Source organism: Nannospalax galili, unplaced genomic scaffold (genome assembly GCF_000622305.1).
Source record: "Nannospalax galili isolate Female #2095 unplaced genomic scaffold, S.galili_v1.0 scaffold54, whole genome shotgun sequence".
Lineage (NCBI taxonomy): Eukaryota > Metazoa > Chordata > Mammalia > Rodentia > Spalacidae > Nannospalax > Nannospalax galili.
In genome coordinates this window covers 5,413,168-5,430,882 of record NW_008341028.1, presented here as the reverse complement: position 1 = coordinate 5,430,882, position 17,715 = coordinate 5,413,168, and the positions used below count along the sequence as shown (strand labels likewise).

At 43.0% G+C, this 17,715-nt stretch overlaps 2 protein-coding genes across 2 annotated transcripts in view; both read left to right on the top strand.

The window, feature by feature from the left end:
* Positions 1 to 7,549, top strand: part of Pdcd7 (programmed cell death 7) — a 7,934-nt gene extending 385 nt beyond the window's left edge. Inside the window, exons 1-5 of the mRNA XM_029564993.1 lie at positions 1 to 526; positions 2,669 to 2,807; positions 4,189 to 4,425; positions 4,572 to 4,659; positions 6,409 to 7,549. The exon at positions 1 to 526 is cut by the window's left edge and continues 385 nt beyond it. Coding sequence (XP_029420853.1) covers positions 1 to 526; positions 2,669 to 2,807; positions 4,189 to 4,425; positions 4,572 to 4,659; positions 6,409 to 6,532 — 1,114 coding nt within the window. The 3' untranslated portion in view covers positions 6,533 to 7,549. The remainder of the gene's footprint in view (positions 527 to 2,668; positions 2,808 to 4,188; positions 4,426 to 4,571; positions 4,660 to 6,408) is intronic.
* A 4,152-nt stretch (positions 7,550 to 11,701) lies between these two features.
* Ubap1l (ubiquitin associated protein 1 like) overlaps positions 11,702 to 17,715 on the top strand; it is a 25,733-nt gene continuing 19,719 nt past the window's right edge. Inside the window, 2 exon segments of the mRNA XM_008836310.3 lie at positions 11,702 to 14,050; positions 16,892 to 17,141. Coding sequence (XP_008834532.1) covers positions 17,022 to 17,141 — 120 coding nt within the window. The 5' untranslated portion in view covers positions 11,702 to 14,050; positions 16,892 to 17,021.

Sequence of the window (17,715 nt, the reverse complement as noted above, 5' to 3'; positions counted from 1 at the left end):
CGGGCCGCCCTGGAGCCCGCGCTGGGCCGAGGCGCCGCCGCCACCCGACGTGCTTGGGGACGCGGGCCTGCAGCGCCTGCGCGACCGGCAGTGGCTGGAGGCGGTGTTCGGGAACCCCCGGCGGCTGTCCGGCCCCGGACCTCGGCGCACACTCGCTGGGCCCAGCCTGGGTGAGGTGCGTGCACGGTTACGCGCAGCTCTGCGCCTGGTGCGGCGGCTGCGCGGCCTGGGGCAGGCTCTGCGTGAGGCCGAGGCGGACGGGGCGGTCTGGGCCTCGCTGCACGCTCAAGCGACGCCGTTGCGCGCCGAACTAGCCGAGCGGTTGCAGCAGCTGGCCCAGGCCGCCTACGTGGGCGAGGCACGGCGGAGGCTAGAGAAGGTCCGGCGCCGCAGGCTGCGGCTTCGCGAGAGGGCCCGGGAACGCAACGCGGAGCGGGAGGCGGAGACTGCGCAGGCAGCGGAGCGGGAGCAGGAGATTGACCGCTGGAGGGTTAAATGCGTGCAGGAAGTGGAGGAGAAGAAGCGGGTGAGAATTGCCACTCTCTCGGCCTTCAGGGTGGTCCTGGTTGGAACCCCAAACTGAGTGGTTAGCTTGAATAGTCTTTTAAACCTCGTACCTCTGTATTAATTCCGTGTTAATGGTGTATGGTATACAAAACGCAAGAAAGTGTACTATGAAGTCCTCAAAACAGAAATGATAGGTTCACGCAGGTGCGTTTCTGAGAGGACATATCTCCTGTATTCTGTTTCAAAATTGGAGCCACTTAATGATGTTTAGTGCTAACAAGTGTCTCCATTTCGTGTTTTATACTGTCCTAGAAATACAAATTTAGGGAATTTGGAGGAACATATACTCTAAAAGGCTGATGGAGTACTGTGTAATAGTCGTTTTCTCAGAATTTATTTGCTTACTGTTTTGAAACTACATATCCAAAGTGTGGTCTGAAGTCTGGTCTGGTAGTTCTAGGTACTTGGCCTCTTGAAATAAGGGCTTAAATAGAATTGCAGAAGTAGCAAAGAAACTGTATTCAAAAGCAAAGCAGCATTACAAATTAGAAAGGAATACACTGTTGAGATTGACAGCGACAGCAGCTCACTTGAGAGAGGAGATCCAAAAACCGAGGTTGTTTAGGGCTTCCTTCTACGTGATTCAAGAGGAGTTCAGTTACTAAGGGGTGTAATGAGGGTGGTTCTCTGTAGATTGATCGATTAGATCATATAATCATTTTTCTATTCATGTCCTTTCCCATAATGCATCTGATTTTAATTATATGCACACCCAATTATGCGTAAGCATATCATGGTAAATAGGGAATTTTCCAAAAAGTTACTTGAGGACACAGTTTTGCTTTACTATCCATGTACCTAAAACCAATTTAGGCTGGATGGGCCCTCCTATCAAAATTTTGATATTTGAATGTTTGAATACAGCTTGATCATTTTTAGAGGAGGAAAAACATTTCATTGCTCAGAGAGGGGTGTGTGTAAATAAAGGAAATAGGCTGCCATGTGTGTTATTAGAAGATACAGTTCATAACCTAAACTCAATGAATTTCCAGGTTGTTAAATTACTCTCTGCTTTCCTATCTTGCCCTGGTTCGGCAGCGGTGTATGTACGAGGCGCTACACTAATGTCATACATACAAGGGATTGTGAGTCTTTATAACAACTCTGAGAAGTAGGAATTAATTACCTTAGTTTTACTTTTGTTTTAACCCCAAGTTGTCTAATTCCAAAGCCTGTCTATTTCAAGTTCTTGAGGGCCAGGGTGAAAAAGTAGAAATTGGCTAAATATTTGTTGAAGGCATTCTCAATGCCTTTGAAAGCTGCTAGAGCTCCTTTTACCCCTCCCTCTACTCTCCACAATCAACTAGCATCTCCCTTATCCCTGAATCTACTGCTGCCCTAAAAATCAATATGGCATTGCTGGGAAGTGTATTGTGGCAATCTGTCTCATTGTACCCTCAGGAATATCATTGCTAGCTAGAGAAGCAGTACTTGAGTTTGAGGGGATTGAGTTACTTCAGCAAACATTTAGTGCCTATTAGGTGCCAGGCCTAGTATCTGGTATCAGGGGTAGATATGACTAGAATATGGCTTTTGTCCTTGATTGGTTAGGGCCTTGTGGGGGATCATGTAGGTACAGAATGGTGTATACTAGGATTTCAACTGTAGGTACTATAAGGAGCCCAAGGGAAAGATACCTAAATTCATTGGAGGAAGGCGTCCCAGGTAATATGACATCTGAGCTGAACCTTGAAAGAAATGCCAAGGGAAAGTAACAGGTGCAGTTCCAGGCCAAGGGAGTTTTCCCAGCAGAAGAATGAAACAGCATATAAATGGCTGTAACAGGAGAATTGCAGGCACTTATTTAACAGATGGGAGAGAGTTCAAGGCCACCCTGAGAGACCATCTCAAAACAACACCCCCCCCCCAAAAAAAAAAACAAAAAAAAAAAACAAAGTCGCAGTCAGTGTATGATTGATCAGTAGAAGGAAATAAGCCCTTGACTGGGCCATTGTAGAGTGCCAGGCCTAGGATATTGAAGTATAGGCTCAGTAGTTTGTCTCATGGGGCTACCTGGTCCTCAGAAATTTTGCCACCAGAGAATTAGAGTCTGCTGTAAGGTTGTTCCTAAAACAAGGTCTTGTGGGCCCTTTTTCTTCAGGAACAGGAACTCAAAGCTGCTGCTGACGGTGTCTTGTCTGAAGTCAGGAAAAAACAAGCAGACACCAAAAGAATGGTGGACATTCTTCGAGCTTTAGAGAAACTGAGGAAACTGAGGAAAGAAGCTGCAGCAAGGAAAGGTGAGTACAGTTCTGCATTTGTGCATTCATTTCTGCCCTCCTCCGTCCCTTCCCTAGTTCTTCCCCTCCTATTCCAGATATATTAGACATGTGTGTGTGTGTGTGTGTTCGTGTTCATGTTCGTGTTCGTGTTCTCCCTCCCTCCCTTCTTCCTTTTTTAGGTAGGCCCTCAACACTATAGCCATACTAGCTTGAACCTGTGACAGTCCTCCTGCTTCAGCTTCTCAAGTATGGAATCATAGGAGGCCTGAGCTACCATTCCTGGCTTCCAAATATTTTTGAAGGGAGAATATTTAATACTTTATTTTCATTCTGCAGAGTAACTGGGTTTGTCAATAGCAGCTCAGAACTTTTTGTTTTATTTTTTGAGACAAAGTATCAGGTACTCTGGATTGGCTTCAAACTTGCTACATATCCAGGTCTGGCCTTGAACTGCTGATCCTCCTGCCTCTACCACCTGAGTTCTGGGATTATGGATATGTGCCACCCACCATGTCTGGCTAACTCAGAACTTTCGAAGTAGAAAGCTTAACTGTTTAGCCTCTGGTAGCCACAGTTGCAGAGAAAAGCAGGTATGGGCAAACACTGCACTGATTTTTACCTCAAGCATTTGACCACACTTTGAACTAGGCTTGTCATGGCTGGTCAACTTTGCCATGTGCCGAGGTACAAAGTTTGTTTCTTACCCTTACTTGCTCTTAGAAAGTGTTGAAAACTTGGCTTGCTCCTTCAGATACAGTTCAAACTGGAACTACTGCTTTTTGAAAGAACATGAATGGTTGGGCAAGGATTATAGATGTCCTGAGCTTGCCTTGTGTATCTTTTGAACTCAGACCTCCATGGAGCAGGCAGATCAGGAGTACAAGTCCGGCCTTGGCTGCATAGTGAGTTTTAGACCAGCCTCTAGGCTACATGAGACCCTATCTCAAAAAAGAGGAAGAATATGCTGTGCTAGATGGCATTAGTTGTGAACTTGACACACCTGGGTTGAGGGAGCCTCAATTGGTGAACTGCCTCCATTGGACTGACCTGTGGCCATGTCTCTGGGGTATTTTTCTTGATTTTTGAGTGATGTGAGAGGGCCCAGCACACTGTAGGCAGTGCCACCCCTTGGCAGGTTGTTCTGTATTATATAAGAAAGCAATCTGAGCATGGGCCAGGGGAGCAAGCCAGTAAGCAGTGTTCCTCCATGGCCTGTGTTCCAGCTCCTGCTTCCAGGTTCCTTCCCTGAGTTCCTACCTTGGGCCCCTTGATGAACTGTGACCCAGAAGATGTAAGCCAAATAAACCCTTTTCTCCCAAGTTGGTACTGGTCAGAGTGTTTTGTCACAGCAATGGAGAAACAAACTAGAACATAATGCCATTTACCTCTTTTTGCCCAGGGGTCTGTCCTCCAGCCTCAGCAGATGAGACTTTTGAGCACCATCTTCTGCGACTAAGAAAACTCATTAAAAAGCGCTCTGAACTATATGAAGCTGAAGAGCGAGCCCTCCGAGTTATGCTGGAAGGAGAGCAAGAGGAAGAGAGGAAAAGAGAATTGGAAAAAAAGCAGAGAAAAGAAAAAGAGAAACTTTTACTTCAGAAACGTGAAATTGAGTCCAAGTTATTTGGAGATCCAGGTAAGTTTGACAGCTCTTTTCATCATGGGTGACTCAACTTAAGCCAAGAAGTTGAGATTTTAAACTACATGGTAGAAGTTAGGGCTACAGAGGAGACATGCTTGATCCTGTTGTCATCGTGATGTGCTGGGCCTTTTCTCTTTCAGATGAGTTCCCACTTGCTCACCTCTTGCAGCCTTTTCGTCAGTATTACCTCCAGGCTGAGCACTCCCTGCCTGCACTCATCCAGATAAGGTCAGAAAGGCAGGCTCTTCTGTCACCTTTCTCTTGGGTAGCAGTAAGCACTCGATGAAACACTTAAGTTGCAGAAGTCTGTTACTACATCTTTTTGGGTTTATGATGTCAAATTTCAAGGGTGCCACCTATGTCTTAAGAGTCTTCATTAGTTCTTGAGAAGTCAGTGTCTCCATTTGAACAGTAAAGAAGCTAAAACTCAGCCGTGACTGCTATGTAGCCCAGACTGGCCTAGAACATACAGACCCACCTGCCTCTGCTTCCTGAGCGTTGGGACTAAAGGTGTGGACCACCATGTCTGGCCTTGTTTTCCTGATTCTCTTCTGGTACTAAGTCAGCCCAGGAAGAGAAGCCCCCTCTCCAGAGTAGCTGCTTGTAGAGACTAAGACCTGTACTGACCCCTGAGCTCCTGTAGGTCAAAGCCTAAGAGAGCTAGGAACAAAGGTCTCAATTAGGCCTTTTCAGTTAAGCTGAATATTCATGAGCTGGATAGTTCCCAGCTGCTAGGTTATGGTCCTCAGCTGTGAAATGGAGATGGTGACCTAGAATGTGCAGCAGCAGCTCCTTCTCACTTGCAGTCTTTTAAGAAATTAGTAGGTAAAACAAACTGATGGTTAGGTGTCACAGGCAGCTTTAAATTTGTTGACTAGAAGCATTCTGTTGTTTTCTAGACTGTAAAACATCTTGAAACATAAGGGTCTTGAAGGTATGGCTCGAAAATAACTATAAGGCCCCTTCCAAAGCTCCATTCAGGAAAATGCTCTAGCATATCAAATTTATTTTCCAGGAAGAGTTTTGTTTTAGCTAATGTACAAGTTTTAACATATTATTCATGATGGGTATGTCTGTCAAGTTACTATGAATATTGCATAAAGGAATATTACTCCTAAAGGAAACAGGGCCAGGTAGACTTTACTGTGAGCTTCCTGTCACATTTTTATTAGTTCATCAGTGTCTTGTTTCATGTGTACCTCTGTTTAAAGACACCTAATTGAATATATAATGCTGATAAGTCTTTAATGAGGGCTACCTGCACTGTAACCCCGGCCTGAAGAAGCTCATAGAGCTTGTATACCTTCACAAGGTACATTGCAGCTCTCACCCTTGGCAATACTGACCAGCATTTCACCAGGACACATGGATGCTGTTTTAAACAGCAACACCATCAGTAAAAAGCACAGAACTGTGAAATGTGTAGCACTAAGTAAACCACAAAAAGGACAGTAACTTATACCAAGAGGTGAAAATAAGAAGTCAGGATGGGTGCTACCCTGTTTAACCACAGCTGGGAATGTGCCATTGATGGCATTTTTCCACTCTATCTGTAGGCGTCCATCAAAGTGCCACGGGTGATGATATAAATTTGCAAGTACAGCCAAATGTGGGAATATATGCCTCTAATCCTAGCACTTGGGAGGTGGAGATAGGCAGATGAGGGGTTCAAGGCCAGCCAGGCTACATAGGACCCTGTCCTGTCTCAGAGAACAAAAAAAAATTCTTTGCAAATATCAAATCTTCAAATAATAAGGATCAACTGTACGTTGTCCATCCATACAGCTAAAAGGTCTAAGTTTTTTCTCTAAATGTATACATTTAATGTGACCTTTTGCATATTTTCTTGAAACCAAGTTCACTAACAGGTTAGTCCAACTGTAATTTGAAAGCTATGTCCTAGAAATAGAATATTTAGTTTCTGAACATCTTAAGAAAAACCAGAAATAAACATTGTTCTATAATGTTCTTATTAAGGCATGATTGGGATCAGTACCTGGTGCCATCTGATCATCCCAAAGGCAACTCCGTTCCCCAAGGATGGGTCCTTCCCCCGCTCCCCAGCAACGACATCTGGGCAACTGCCATTAAGCTGCATTAGAAAAGATGCTCCAGGAGTGTGGTCCAGCCTGCGCACATTGCAGCTCTAGATGTTAGTGATGCTGCCGTCTCATGCTGTAGACATCTGTACAGCTTAAATTCCATGTGGCATTTCCCTAACCTGAAGTTCTGCTTTCTTCTGTGTCTGCCCTGGCAAGCGGTGCCTCTTGTACCAGGAGATAATAAGGTTCTTCAGGAAAGGCTCTAGGTGAACTGAGCTTATTGCATGGGCAGTGGCCTTATTTCACCAAATTTGCCTCTATTTTGAGGGGCTTGATCCAGTGTTACCTGCTGATTTACTCTAGGGGTTTGTACATTGATGGGTAAGTACAGTCAGCATACTTAGGTACTTCATAGAGGTGTGTGCAGGGTAGAGTTAGCAATCCTTTCGCTGATACTGAGTGTGAGGGCAGCTTGATGTAAAAACTCCTGTTTATTCTACTCTGACAGCCCTCTGACTTCCAGGAAGAAAGATAAAAAATTTGACCTTCCAGTTTTGGTGCAGCCTAGAAGGCTGCTAGTTAGAAAGATAGAGAACATGGCTGTAGGCCAGGCTGCTGGAAAAAGTGTTAGCCTAGTACGGTTGTCATATGGAGAACTTAGAAAACCTGAAGAATGCTATTCCCAGATTGGATCATGTTTTAATGAATGTGCCTGTGTTTTCTCATGAAAGCACTAGTTTTAGAATTCTGAGGGATCTGATAGTTTAGGATCTCTGGGAATAGCAATTTGTTTCCCTGTGGGAGTAGGACCTTAATTTCAGTCACACTGCAGGAGTGGGGATAGCTGGGTTTTTTGTTTTTTGTTTTTTAAAGGAACTCAAGCTTCTAAAAACATCCATAGAGTAAAAGTTGGGAGAAAAGCAAAAATGTTTTATTTTTTTTATATTCATTAGTAAGTGGAGATGATCAGTCATGGTCATGTTAAGGTTTTTGTTTTGTTTTCTGAGTTTTGCCAGTTGTTTTGTTATTTAATTTCCAAAAAGCTAAATAAATGCCATTTTCACTTTTTAGTTTGAGCCTTTGCCCTGATTTATTGTCTCAAATCATTTAACACATTTCACCTTCACATTGCTAAAGTATTTTCACTCCAAAATTTAAGTTCATTAAACAGGCATTTGCTGCAGGAAAATGTTTTTTTGTTGTTGTTCTTTTGTTTTGTTTTTCGGTCTTTTTGAGACAGGGTCTCCCTATAGCCCCAGCTGGCCTGAACTCGCTATGTAGGCCAGGCTGGCTTGAACCCGCAGAGATCCTCCTGCCTCTGCCTCCTGAGTGCTAGGACTAAAGGCATGTGCCACTATGCCTGACCTAGGAAAATGAATTTTAAACACTGAACTTTGTCTGCTAAATCTGACTGGATAGCAAGAAGGGTAAACATCAACTTTGGAAATGTATGGTTGGAGCCCTTGTGTGCAGTACACATGCCTTTGTCCCTTTTTGTAGTTTAATCTGCATAGCTCAATTTATACATTCTACTTTACAGCTAGGGAATAAGGCCACTCATTTATAGAATGTATCTGAGCTAATAAAGTCTACTATGATTACTCTACAGGACCCTGCAGGCCTGTGAGTCTTTTTGTTTGAATCTTCTGTCAGGATAGCCTTATCAGTTCACTATGCTATCTGCATTGATGGGGCTGCGAGTGAGATGCAGGGACTCAGGATTCAGGCAATGGAACCAAGAAAAGTGGGTGTTGAACACTGGCTGGAGAAGAGTCACTTCCTCTTCTCTCTTTAGGCCTCTGCAAGGTTTTACAAAGTGAACATTACTTTGTTGAGTTTTTATTTTGTGTGTTTTCCATGGTTTATTGCCCATGGATTATAGTAGCAGCAACTGCTGTTCCTTTCCAGGCTTACAAAGACTTAGTATATAATTTGAAGAATGAGTGGTACCAGGCATGCCCAGCACATGGTAGGCAGAGGCAGGAATGTTGTGCAGTACCTGCAGAAGTCAGAAGAGGGCACTGGATTCCCCTGGAACTGGACAATTATTAGCTGCCATGTGAGTGCTGGGACTCAAACCCGGGTCCTCTGCAAGAACGGCCAGTGCTCTTAATCGCTGAGCCAACTCTCCAGCCCCACCCTGCTTTTTATTTTTTCTTCAGTCTTTTTTGTTTGAGACAGCATCTTACTATGTAGCCTAGGCTGACCTAGAACTCATGAGTCTCCCACCTCAGCCTTCCAAGTGCTGGGATTATGGGCACACACCATCATGCCAGGATTATTTTGAAGCAAATCCCAGACTTGAAATTACTTCATGACTATTTCAATATGTAGCCTTAAATTTTTAATGTAGCCAAAATGCTGTTATTAATTTATTAAACAGCCTTGGTCCTGAGGAGTTCCCATAGTTTCCATCTTTCCAGTTGCATCCCTGTAATTTTATGCCCCTCTTTCTATATTCCCTGTAACTTAGTGGTCAAACAGCTACACTGCCCCATAGTATAATTACAGGTAGTGAACACCTGAAATGTGACTGGTTTGAATTAAGATATACATAGCTTGGACTAGAGAGAGATGGCTCAGCAGTTAAAAGCACTGACTATTCTTACAGAAGACCCAGATTCAAATCCCAACACCCACATGGTGGCTAACAACCATCTGTAACTCCAGTTCCAGGAGATCTGATACCCTCTTCTGTCCTCTAAGGGCACTGCATGACACAGGTGCACTTACACACATGCAGACATGACACTCATACACGTAAAATTAAAAATTTTAAAAACGTGGCTGAATAATACTCGTCTAGAGGCCTGATCACATTTAGATTGGAGTTTTATGACAAGAATACTTTGTAGATGTGATGTGTACTTCTAGAAATTCAAGAGACCCTAATATCTGCTTGTCTCACTTTTTCTGATGTTAATAGCCTCTAATGATTCGGACCTAGATCTATAAATTCATTGAGAGTCAAAGAGCAGTGAATTTAATTCCTCTCATCAACTACTTGATTTCATTCAGGGACAATTTGTATAGGAAACAGAGAAATACTTAATTCCTTTTATTTACTAGTTTCTAAAATGAACTGTTTCCTTACCATCCCCTTAAAAATACGGCCAGTGAGTTTAAGTTTGAACTTGCATCTGAACACTTTGCAGCCCATGATGATCAGTATTGATTGCCTCATCTTTGGCCAGTAGAAGTCTCCAACTCAGTTTCTGATTTCCCAAACAACCCCAGGGTTCTGTTTGAAGTTGATCTGGTATATTTGTTGTTCCAGAACTGGAATCAGACTTTTTTTTTTCTAAATAGCCTGTCTCCTCTTCAGATAGTAGCCTGTGTATTGCAGGCATTCCTTGTCATTGTGATGTTTGTTTTGAGGCAGGCTGGTCTTAAACTCAAGATCTTCCTGCTTTGTCCTCTCGAGTATGTGCACCTCTGTGCCCAGCTAAAGAGTATTATTGAAGATGACCTTTTTTTTTTTTTATCTTTTTGACACAGGGTCTTCCTATATCTCCAGCTGGCCTGGAACTCACTATGTAGACCAGGCTGGCCTCGAACTCAGAGATCTGCCTGCCTCTGCCTCCCGAGTGCTGTGCCTAAAGGTGTGCACCACCATGCCTGGCCTTTGAAGATAACTTTTTTAAGAGCTTGGGGATCAAACCGAGGGCTTTCCACATGCTAGACAAGTGCTATGCCCCTGAGCTACACCCCAACCCTTTGTCATTTCTTACTCTTTTCAGTTAACAGGATTTGGATCTATAATTCTATTGAGTCTTCAGCCATTTCTCAGTTTGTATCTTTTTTTTTCACTTTTGCTTATTTATTAAACATGAATAAATAAGATCCAAAGACTAATCAGAAAATTAACCAATTATTGATTTATCATATTCTATATGAAAAAAAAATACTCCTCATCCCAGAAAAAGAACCCATGGACTGGTGAGAGACAAAAGCCTTTATTTTAAGGAATGAGGGAAATAGAAGATTAACCATGAGAGATTTAGTGTATGTTGGTACCAAGAGTATTTAGCCAAACTGCCTGAGTATGTGCTCTGAGAATTTGCTGCCTCAAGCCAACCAATTTAATCTCTAAGGCCATTCATGTTTCTGTGTCCTTGTGACTTTTTTTTTTTTTTTTTTCTGGTTTTTTTGAGACAGGGTCTCCCTGTAGCCCCAGCTGTCCTGGAACTCACTATGTAGACCAGGCTGGCCTTGAACTCACAGAGATCTGCCTGCCTCTGCCTTCTGAGGGCTGGGATTAAAGGCATGTGTCACCACGTCCAGCCCATATGACTTTTTAACAAGCAGCTTAGCTGGGATTACACCGTCTGTTTAGCGGTTCCTGCCTTGGGTTTTGTCCACAGAGAAGCTCTCCTGGGAATTACAAGGTAAATACAAAGTTTGTCTTGCTCCATTTAAATAATTATATGCAATAGATAAAAGGAATTCAAGTGCTATTAAGTATTAATATTCTAGGGAATAGAGATTAAATGAGGTCTTTCCAAGTAACTTTTTTAGTGGTTACGGTCAATAAATTATTCTGGTATAATAAGCTACATACACTTGTATATGTCCACACAATAGTTCTTGATATATCACATCTGGCTGCCTGTGAAGAATTTGTTTTCAATGCAGATTCCATTTGCCTTTGGAATAAACTTGTTTTCTCATAAGCTCTGAAGGAAAGATTGAGGTCTTTGAGGCAAGTGGTGTTAGAATATGTAAATGTATAACAACAGGCTTTTCTCTGGTATCCTTTGGGAGATGATTTTCCATGTCCCATTTTTAGGTATTGCATTTTAGGTGCTGAGAATAAAAAGGAACCAACAAGATGCCTGCTATCCTGGAGTTTAGATCTGGAGTAGAGATTTTTTTCAGACACATCTATAACATTTAAGTGAAATAATACAAGATAGTGTCATGTAGTAAGGGTAAGATTTACCTATTCATGCCATATACCTGTGTGTCCCAGGTCACACAGTACAGTATTCATCTGAGTTAAAAAAGAGTGGGAATTTAGTTCAGTTGTTAGAGTGCTTGCATAGCATGCACAAAGTCCTAGGTTCAATCCTCACCCCATAAAACAAGAAATAGTAATATATACCTGTAATCCCAGCATTTGGGAAGTAAAGGCAAAAGGATCAGAAATTCAAGGTCATCCTCAGCTACATAGGGAATTTAAGGACAGCCTGGGATACATGACACCTTGTCTCAAAATAAATAAAAATTATTAAAGGCCACTCTAGTAGGTATACCTAACCAAGTTTGTAGGTTAAAAAAAAGCTTTTTTGAAAAGGTAATGTTTCAACTCTGAAAAAAAATGAAAAGCTTTTAATGAATAGGTTGGGGAAGAGACAGAAGAACATGGGCAGTATCTGGAATAGCTATGCAAAGATGCTGTGGTGGTTTGAAACCAGGACAAGTGAAGCCTAGTCCAGCTGGAGTAAGATAGAGGAGAATCAGTCTTGATTTTTCAAGCCTCAGAAGTTTTTTACTCTAAAAGCACCTGAGAACTATAGAAGGGTTTTAGGTAGATAGTGCCTTAGTTTTATATTTTGAAATGATCACTCTTGTATCACTGTGTGGAATAAAACAGAATACACTAACAGAGTGTGAGAGGCTACATGGGAGTTGCTGTCACAGTAAGGTTCCCATGGAAACATGGAGGCAGTATGACCTGTAAGAGAAAACAGCAGAGGATTTGAGATAGGTAGAGAAAGAGTCTAGGTGAGAGCACCTGGATGAATGTCACCTTGAGATGGGGTGACATTCTTCCTCTTCTGGGGAGGAAGATCTGTTTGGGGAAGGAAAGGCAATATTTCACTTTGTGTGTGTTGAATTAGAGGTACCCTTGAGACCTCTTGGGCAGATGCCTTGTAGGCAGAGGTGAAGAGAGACTTGGAGAATTTGTGAGTTTTGGGCAGGTAATTAAAGCTCTGAACAAGAATGAACTCATTAAGAGTACAGTAGGATACCTGGGATAACTATACAACCTCCACCTACCCTACTCTCCAGCCCTGTGCTCAGATGTTACCCAATGGGCACACCCCAGCTGGGAATTTGAGAAGTACTGGGTTATATAATTAGCTGGTGCATGCACAGCCTGGCTTTCCTCATGCCTCCCTTCTCATCTCAGCTCCACCCCAGCTCCTCTTCAGGGCTTTCCCTGCCACCTACTGATTAGAGTCAGAACTCAGCTCATAGTTCAAAGTCTTGCCCAGTGGGAACCTCGTCTACCCTTTAGTCTTACTGTGGACTGCTTCCCAGTTTACACCATTTATAAAACACTCAGCTCATGACCCCCCTCACCTTGCCCTACATGTTCCTGTTTCTGCTCTCTGTCTCAAGCTGCTCCTTCCCTGGATGCCCTGCTCTCTATCTGACCCTTTTCCAGCTCACAAGCTTTCCTCCCATTCTTTGGGGCCCAATTCAAGCCCCATCTGTTTGCTAAAGCTTTCCCAAGCCCCACAGTGGCACTCCTGGGCTCATTTTAAAATCTGTTCTAACAGCTCTCGAAACCCTTGCTGTTCATCAGTGAGATCCTTAGAATTTTCAAACTCTAAAGCAAGTGCAGGGCTCTGCAGAGAACAGCCATTAGGATGCAGATGTCCATTGGAAGATCGGGGAGAAGGTTGTTCTGTCTACATCTCTGTAAGTGGACAAGCAGTTCATACTTGAGCCTCAGTATAACCTGGGTTCTTCCTCACAGTTCAGAATTCAAATGGTGGCTGAGACTGTGAAGGATAAATTTGAGATTGGCAAGGCCCACTGAGCCTGTGTCTCCTGTAACTTACACCAGCTCAGAAAAGCCTGATGAGGATGAGCTGACAGGGCAGATGATTTGCCGGTTACCCCAGGGTTTGCCTGGTCCTGCTCATTCATTCAGGTGGCAGAAAGGTAGGATGTGACTTCAGGTAGGAGGAGATAAGTCCCATAGGCAGGAAAACACTGGAGAGAATAGACAGATGGGGAAGGCGATCAGGGAATTAAGGGATTTGCCCACCGCCCCTCCCTTGACCTGTCTGCACCTGGATTACCCACCCTACCTCTTTGCATGAAACTGTTCTGTTGGGAACAGGATGACCATACAGTGACACCAAGCAGCAGGGCTTTGGGTTGTCCTAAGAAGGATGACAGATTGTGTGGAGCCAGAGGCACATCCTGGTCCAGGCTCCTTGTTTGCAAAATGCCACAGACTGTAGGCAGAACTTTAGATTTCTATTATAGGTAGTTGTGAGCCCGAATCCAAGTGAAAGAGGTCTTTTTCAATTCAGTGGACCCAAATCCCTAATAATCCTGTATTACTAAATAAGAGCAGATACTGCACTCTCTCTTAGCCAAAAGACAAAGACGTGTTATAAAAAATGAGTTTAAATTCTGGAAGTTTAGCTTCAGTAAGACACAATGGAACAATACTGATGGACTTTCTTTTTTAATATGTATTATTTTTATCTTATGTGTATGAGTGTATTGCCTGCTTGTATATAAGTGCACTCATGTTGTGCAATGCCCACGGAGGTCAGAAGAGGGCATTGGATCCCCTGGAACTGGAGTTAGGAAGAGTTGTTAGCTACCAGGTAGGTGCTGGGTCCTCTACAAGAGCAGCCAGTGCTCTTCAGTGCTGAGCCATCTTTCCACCCTCCTTGATTGACTTTCTTAACAATAGTGTATAAGAGTTAAAAATGTTCATATCTTCAACAACCTGATCTGGTCAGGCTTTTTAATTTGAACCTTTCATGACTAGGTGTGTATTGGTATCTTATTGTTTTACTTGCATATACTTGATGGCTAAAGAGGTTAAATAATATGTCCTATGTCTGTTGGCTGTTTGGCTATCTTATTTTCAGAGGTTCCTGTTAAAACTTCTTGCCAATTTTTCTTTTTTTAGATTTTTTAAATTTATTTTTTAATTTTTATTTTATATGGAATGTTTTACCTATGTGTGTGTTAAGCGTACCACACACATGCAATTCCAAGGGAGCCTAGAAGAGGGCACAAGATCTCCAGGATCCCCTAAACTGGAGTTACAGGTGGTTGTTAGCTGCCATGTGGGTGCTGAGAACCAAACCCAGCTCCTCTGAAAGAGCAGCTAGTGCTCTTAACCACTGAGCCATCTCTCTCCAGCTCCAAGATTTATTTTATTTTTAATTTTGTGTGTGTATGTGTAGTAGTAGAGATTAAACCTAGGGCCTCTGTAGTCCAGGTGAGCCTTGAACTTGTGCTCTTCCTATCTCCAACTTCCAAACATCTGGTATTAAAGACCTGTAGTCACCAAGATCTGCTCTTCATCATTAATCTTTCGTAAACTTCTTTGAGAAATGTTTATTTATTTCGAGGTGATGATATAGTCTTTTATCTTTAAGCTCTGTTATTTTGGGGGGGGGGGTTGACACAGTCTCTCCGTAGCCCCAGCTGGCCTGGAACTCACAGTAAGCTCTGTTATTTTATCGTTCCTACTTGCATCTACAATTGCTGTGGAATTGAGTTTTGTGTATGATGTGAAGTTGGGGTCAATTTTTTTCATAGTTCTGAGGGTGGAGCTTCACATGCTAAGCAAGTGCTCTGGTACCAAGCTACCTCCAGACCCACAATTGTTTCTTTTGTTCTCCAGGTGAATAGCTGTTTGGTACAAAATCATTTATTGAAAAGATTTCCCCATGGGGCTGGAGAGATGGCTTAGTGGTTAAGAACACTGGTTGTTCTTGCAGAAGACCCGGGTTCGAATCCCAGTACCCACATGGCAGCTAACAACTGTCCATAACTCCAGTCCCCAGAGGATCTGACAGCCTCTTCTGACCTCTGCAGCTTGCATGACACGGTGCACTTACCTACATGCAAGCAATACACACACATAAAATAAAAATGATAAGGGCTGGGCATGGTGGTGCACGCCTTTGATCCCAGCACTCAGGAGGCAGAGGCAGGCAGATCTCTTGTGAGTTCAAGGCTAGCCTGGTTTACATAGTGAGTTCCAGGACAGCTGGGGCTATAGGGAGGCCCTGTCTCAAAAAGACCAAAATAATAATAATAATAATAATTAACAAATTAAAAAAGAAAAGACTTCCCCTTTCCTACTGTTCGGCAAAGCAGTTTTGTCATCAGTCTAGGATCTGCATGTATGGTCTGTCTCTGGACTTCTTTCATTCTTCTAGTCTCTTGATAGGGCTTATGTCACTACCACACTGCGTTTTGTTTGTTTGTTTTTTGTTTTGTTTTGTTTTTTAACTTAAAAAAAAAACTATTGAGAATTTCATACATGGATATATGGTGTTTTGATCAAATCCACGCTCACTCCCCCCCCAACACCTCCCATAGCTCCCCATCACTTTTTTCTGATTTCATGTTGTTCTTTCTTTCTTTCTTTCTTTCTTTCTTTCTTTCTTTCTTTCTTTCTTTCTTTCTTCTTTCTTTCCTTCTTTCCTCCCTCCCTCCCTTCCTTCCTTCCTTCTTCCTTCCTTTTTTTTTTTTTTTAAAAAATGGGGCTTTCTGCTACTCTAACATTCCCCCCTCTGAAGAGGTAATCCTAAAACCTTTTAGGGGCTAGATAAGAGCTCCCAAATTCTTTTGACATTTTTGGTCTTTGGAACAGAGTGTACATACCACACTGTTAATTCCTGTAACTTTTAAGTTTTTAGCCAGATGTGGTAGCATATCCCTGTGATCCCAGTACCCTGGAGCTGAGACTGGAGGTTCATGAATTTGAGGCCAGCCTGGTCTACATAGTGAGACCATGTCTCAAAATAGCCCAGAATTAAATTAAAACATCAGTTAAGTTTTGCTATCTAGTAGTAGAGATCTCCCATTTTGTTTTTTCTTTTTGTTCTCTGCTGGGCCTGGAGAGATGGCTCAGTGAGCACTTCTAGGGGACCAGAGTTCAATTCCCAGTACCCACATGGGGCAGCTAACAACCATCTAACTCCAGCTCCAATGGATCTGATACCCTCTTCTTGGCCTCTGGGTATTCGCACACACATGGCATACATTCACATAGACACACACATGGCAGCTCTTTCAAAACCTTCTGGCCTCCATGGGCACTACACACAGGCAAGCAAAACACTTGTATAAATAAAAATAAGTAAATAATTAAAAATAAAAACATTTTAAAATCTCATGTTTTAAGTAAATTTACTGTTTTATGTTAGATTGCATTCATAGCTATCATGAGGGTGCATGTAGCCTGTGGGCCAAGCTTGGACATGCCTGATGAAATATGACTTCAATACAAAATAGACACTTTGTGTCAGTATGGATGGCCTGGCTTTTCTGGGTCTTTTGCATACCCTTTAATTTTAGAATTAGCTAGCCAATTTGCACCAGCAATAAATTCAGTTTGGCAGTGTTGTATGAGCTCATTGTCTGAGTTTTACTCATTTCTTCTCTTATACAGAACTGGCCACTTCCCTTTTTCTTTCTAGCTGTGGAGGTCACCATTGCTACACAGCCACACAGGACAGTGCAACCTGACCTGGTCCTGAGGACTCTACACTTTCTCCCTGCTACCAGGCAACTTGCCCTTCTGAGCCATCTCCATACTCCTCTGACAGAATGAATGCCCTAGATGGTGTCCCCTTCAAGGTGCCCAAGGGCTTTGTGATGGACACAGAGCTTCTCCCCACACCAGAGCTCAGTATCCAGGATTGTAGGGAGCTACTGCTGGGCTCTATGGTGAGTCTCTCTGTCTCTCCAGCTCTTTGTCCTTGGATCTGGTGTCTGAACCTGAGCCCTGAAGGGCCTGTCCTTTGATTGTTTTTCTTTTAAATAGTCTAGGGAGTTTGAAAATAAGCCAATAGAGGAAATAGTTTCACAGAGAAGGCTGGTGTCTGGGCGATGAGGTTATTTCCTGGGTCTTGTTTGAAACTGAGAATAGCTGAGAGGTTGTCTATGTGAACTGTTCCTTCAAAGATGCTTTGGTTCCTCCTCTCTTCCCCATCAGCTGTTAGAATCAGCCTTTGTGAAAAAACACCGTCTCCAAAATCCTCTGTTAAAAGTGCAAACAGTTGCTAGGCGTGGTGGCGTATGCCTGTAATCCCAGCACTTGGGAGGCACAGGCAGGCCCATCTGTGAGTTCGAGGCCAGCCTGGTCTACAAAGTGAGTTACAGGCCAGCTGGGGCTACAGGGAGACCCTGTCTCAAAAAGAACAAAAAAAAAAAAAAAAAAAAGGGCAAAAAATTTTGTGGGACAAATAAAAAAGGACTGTTATTCTACCCCAAGACCAAACACCTGTGTATGGCGCGCAAG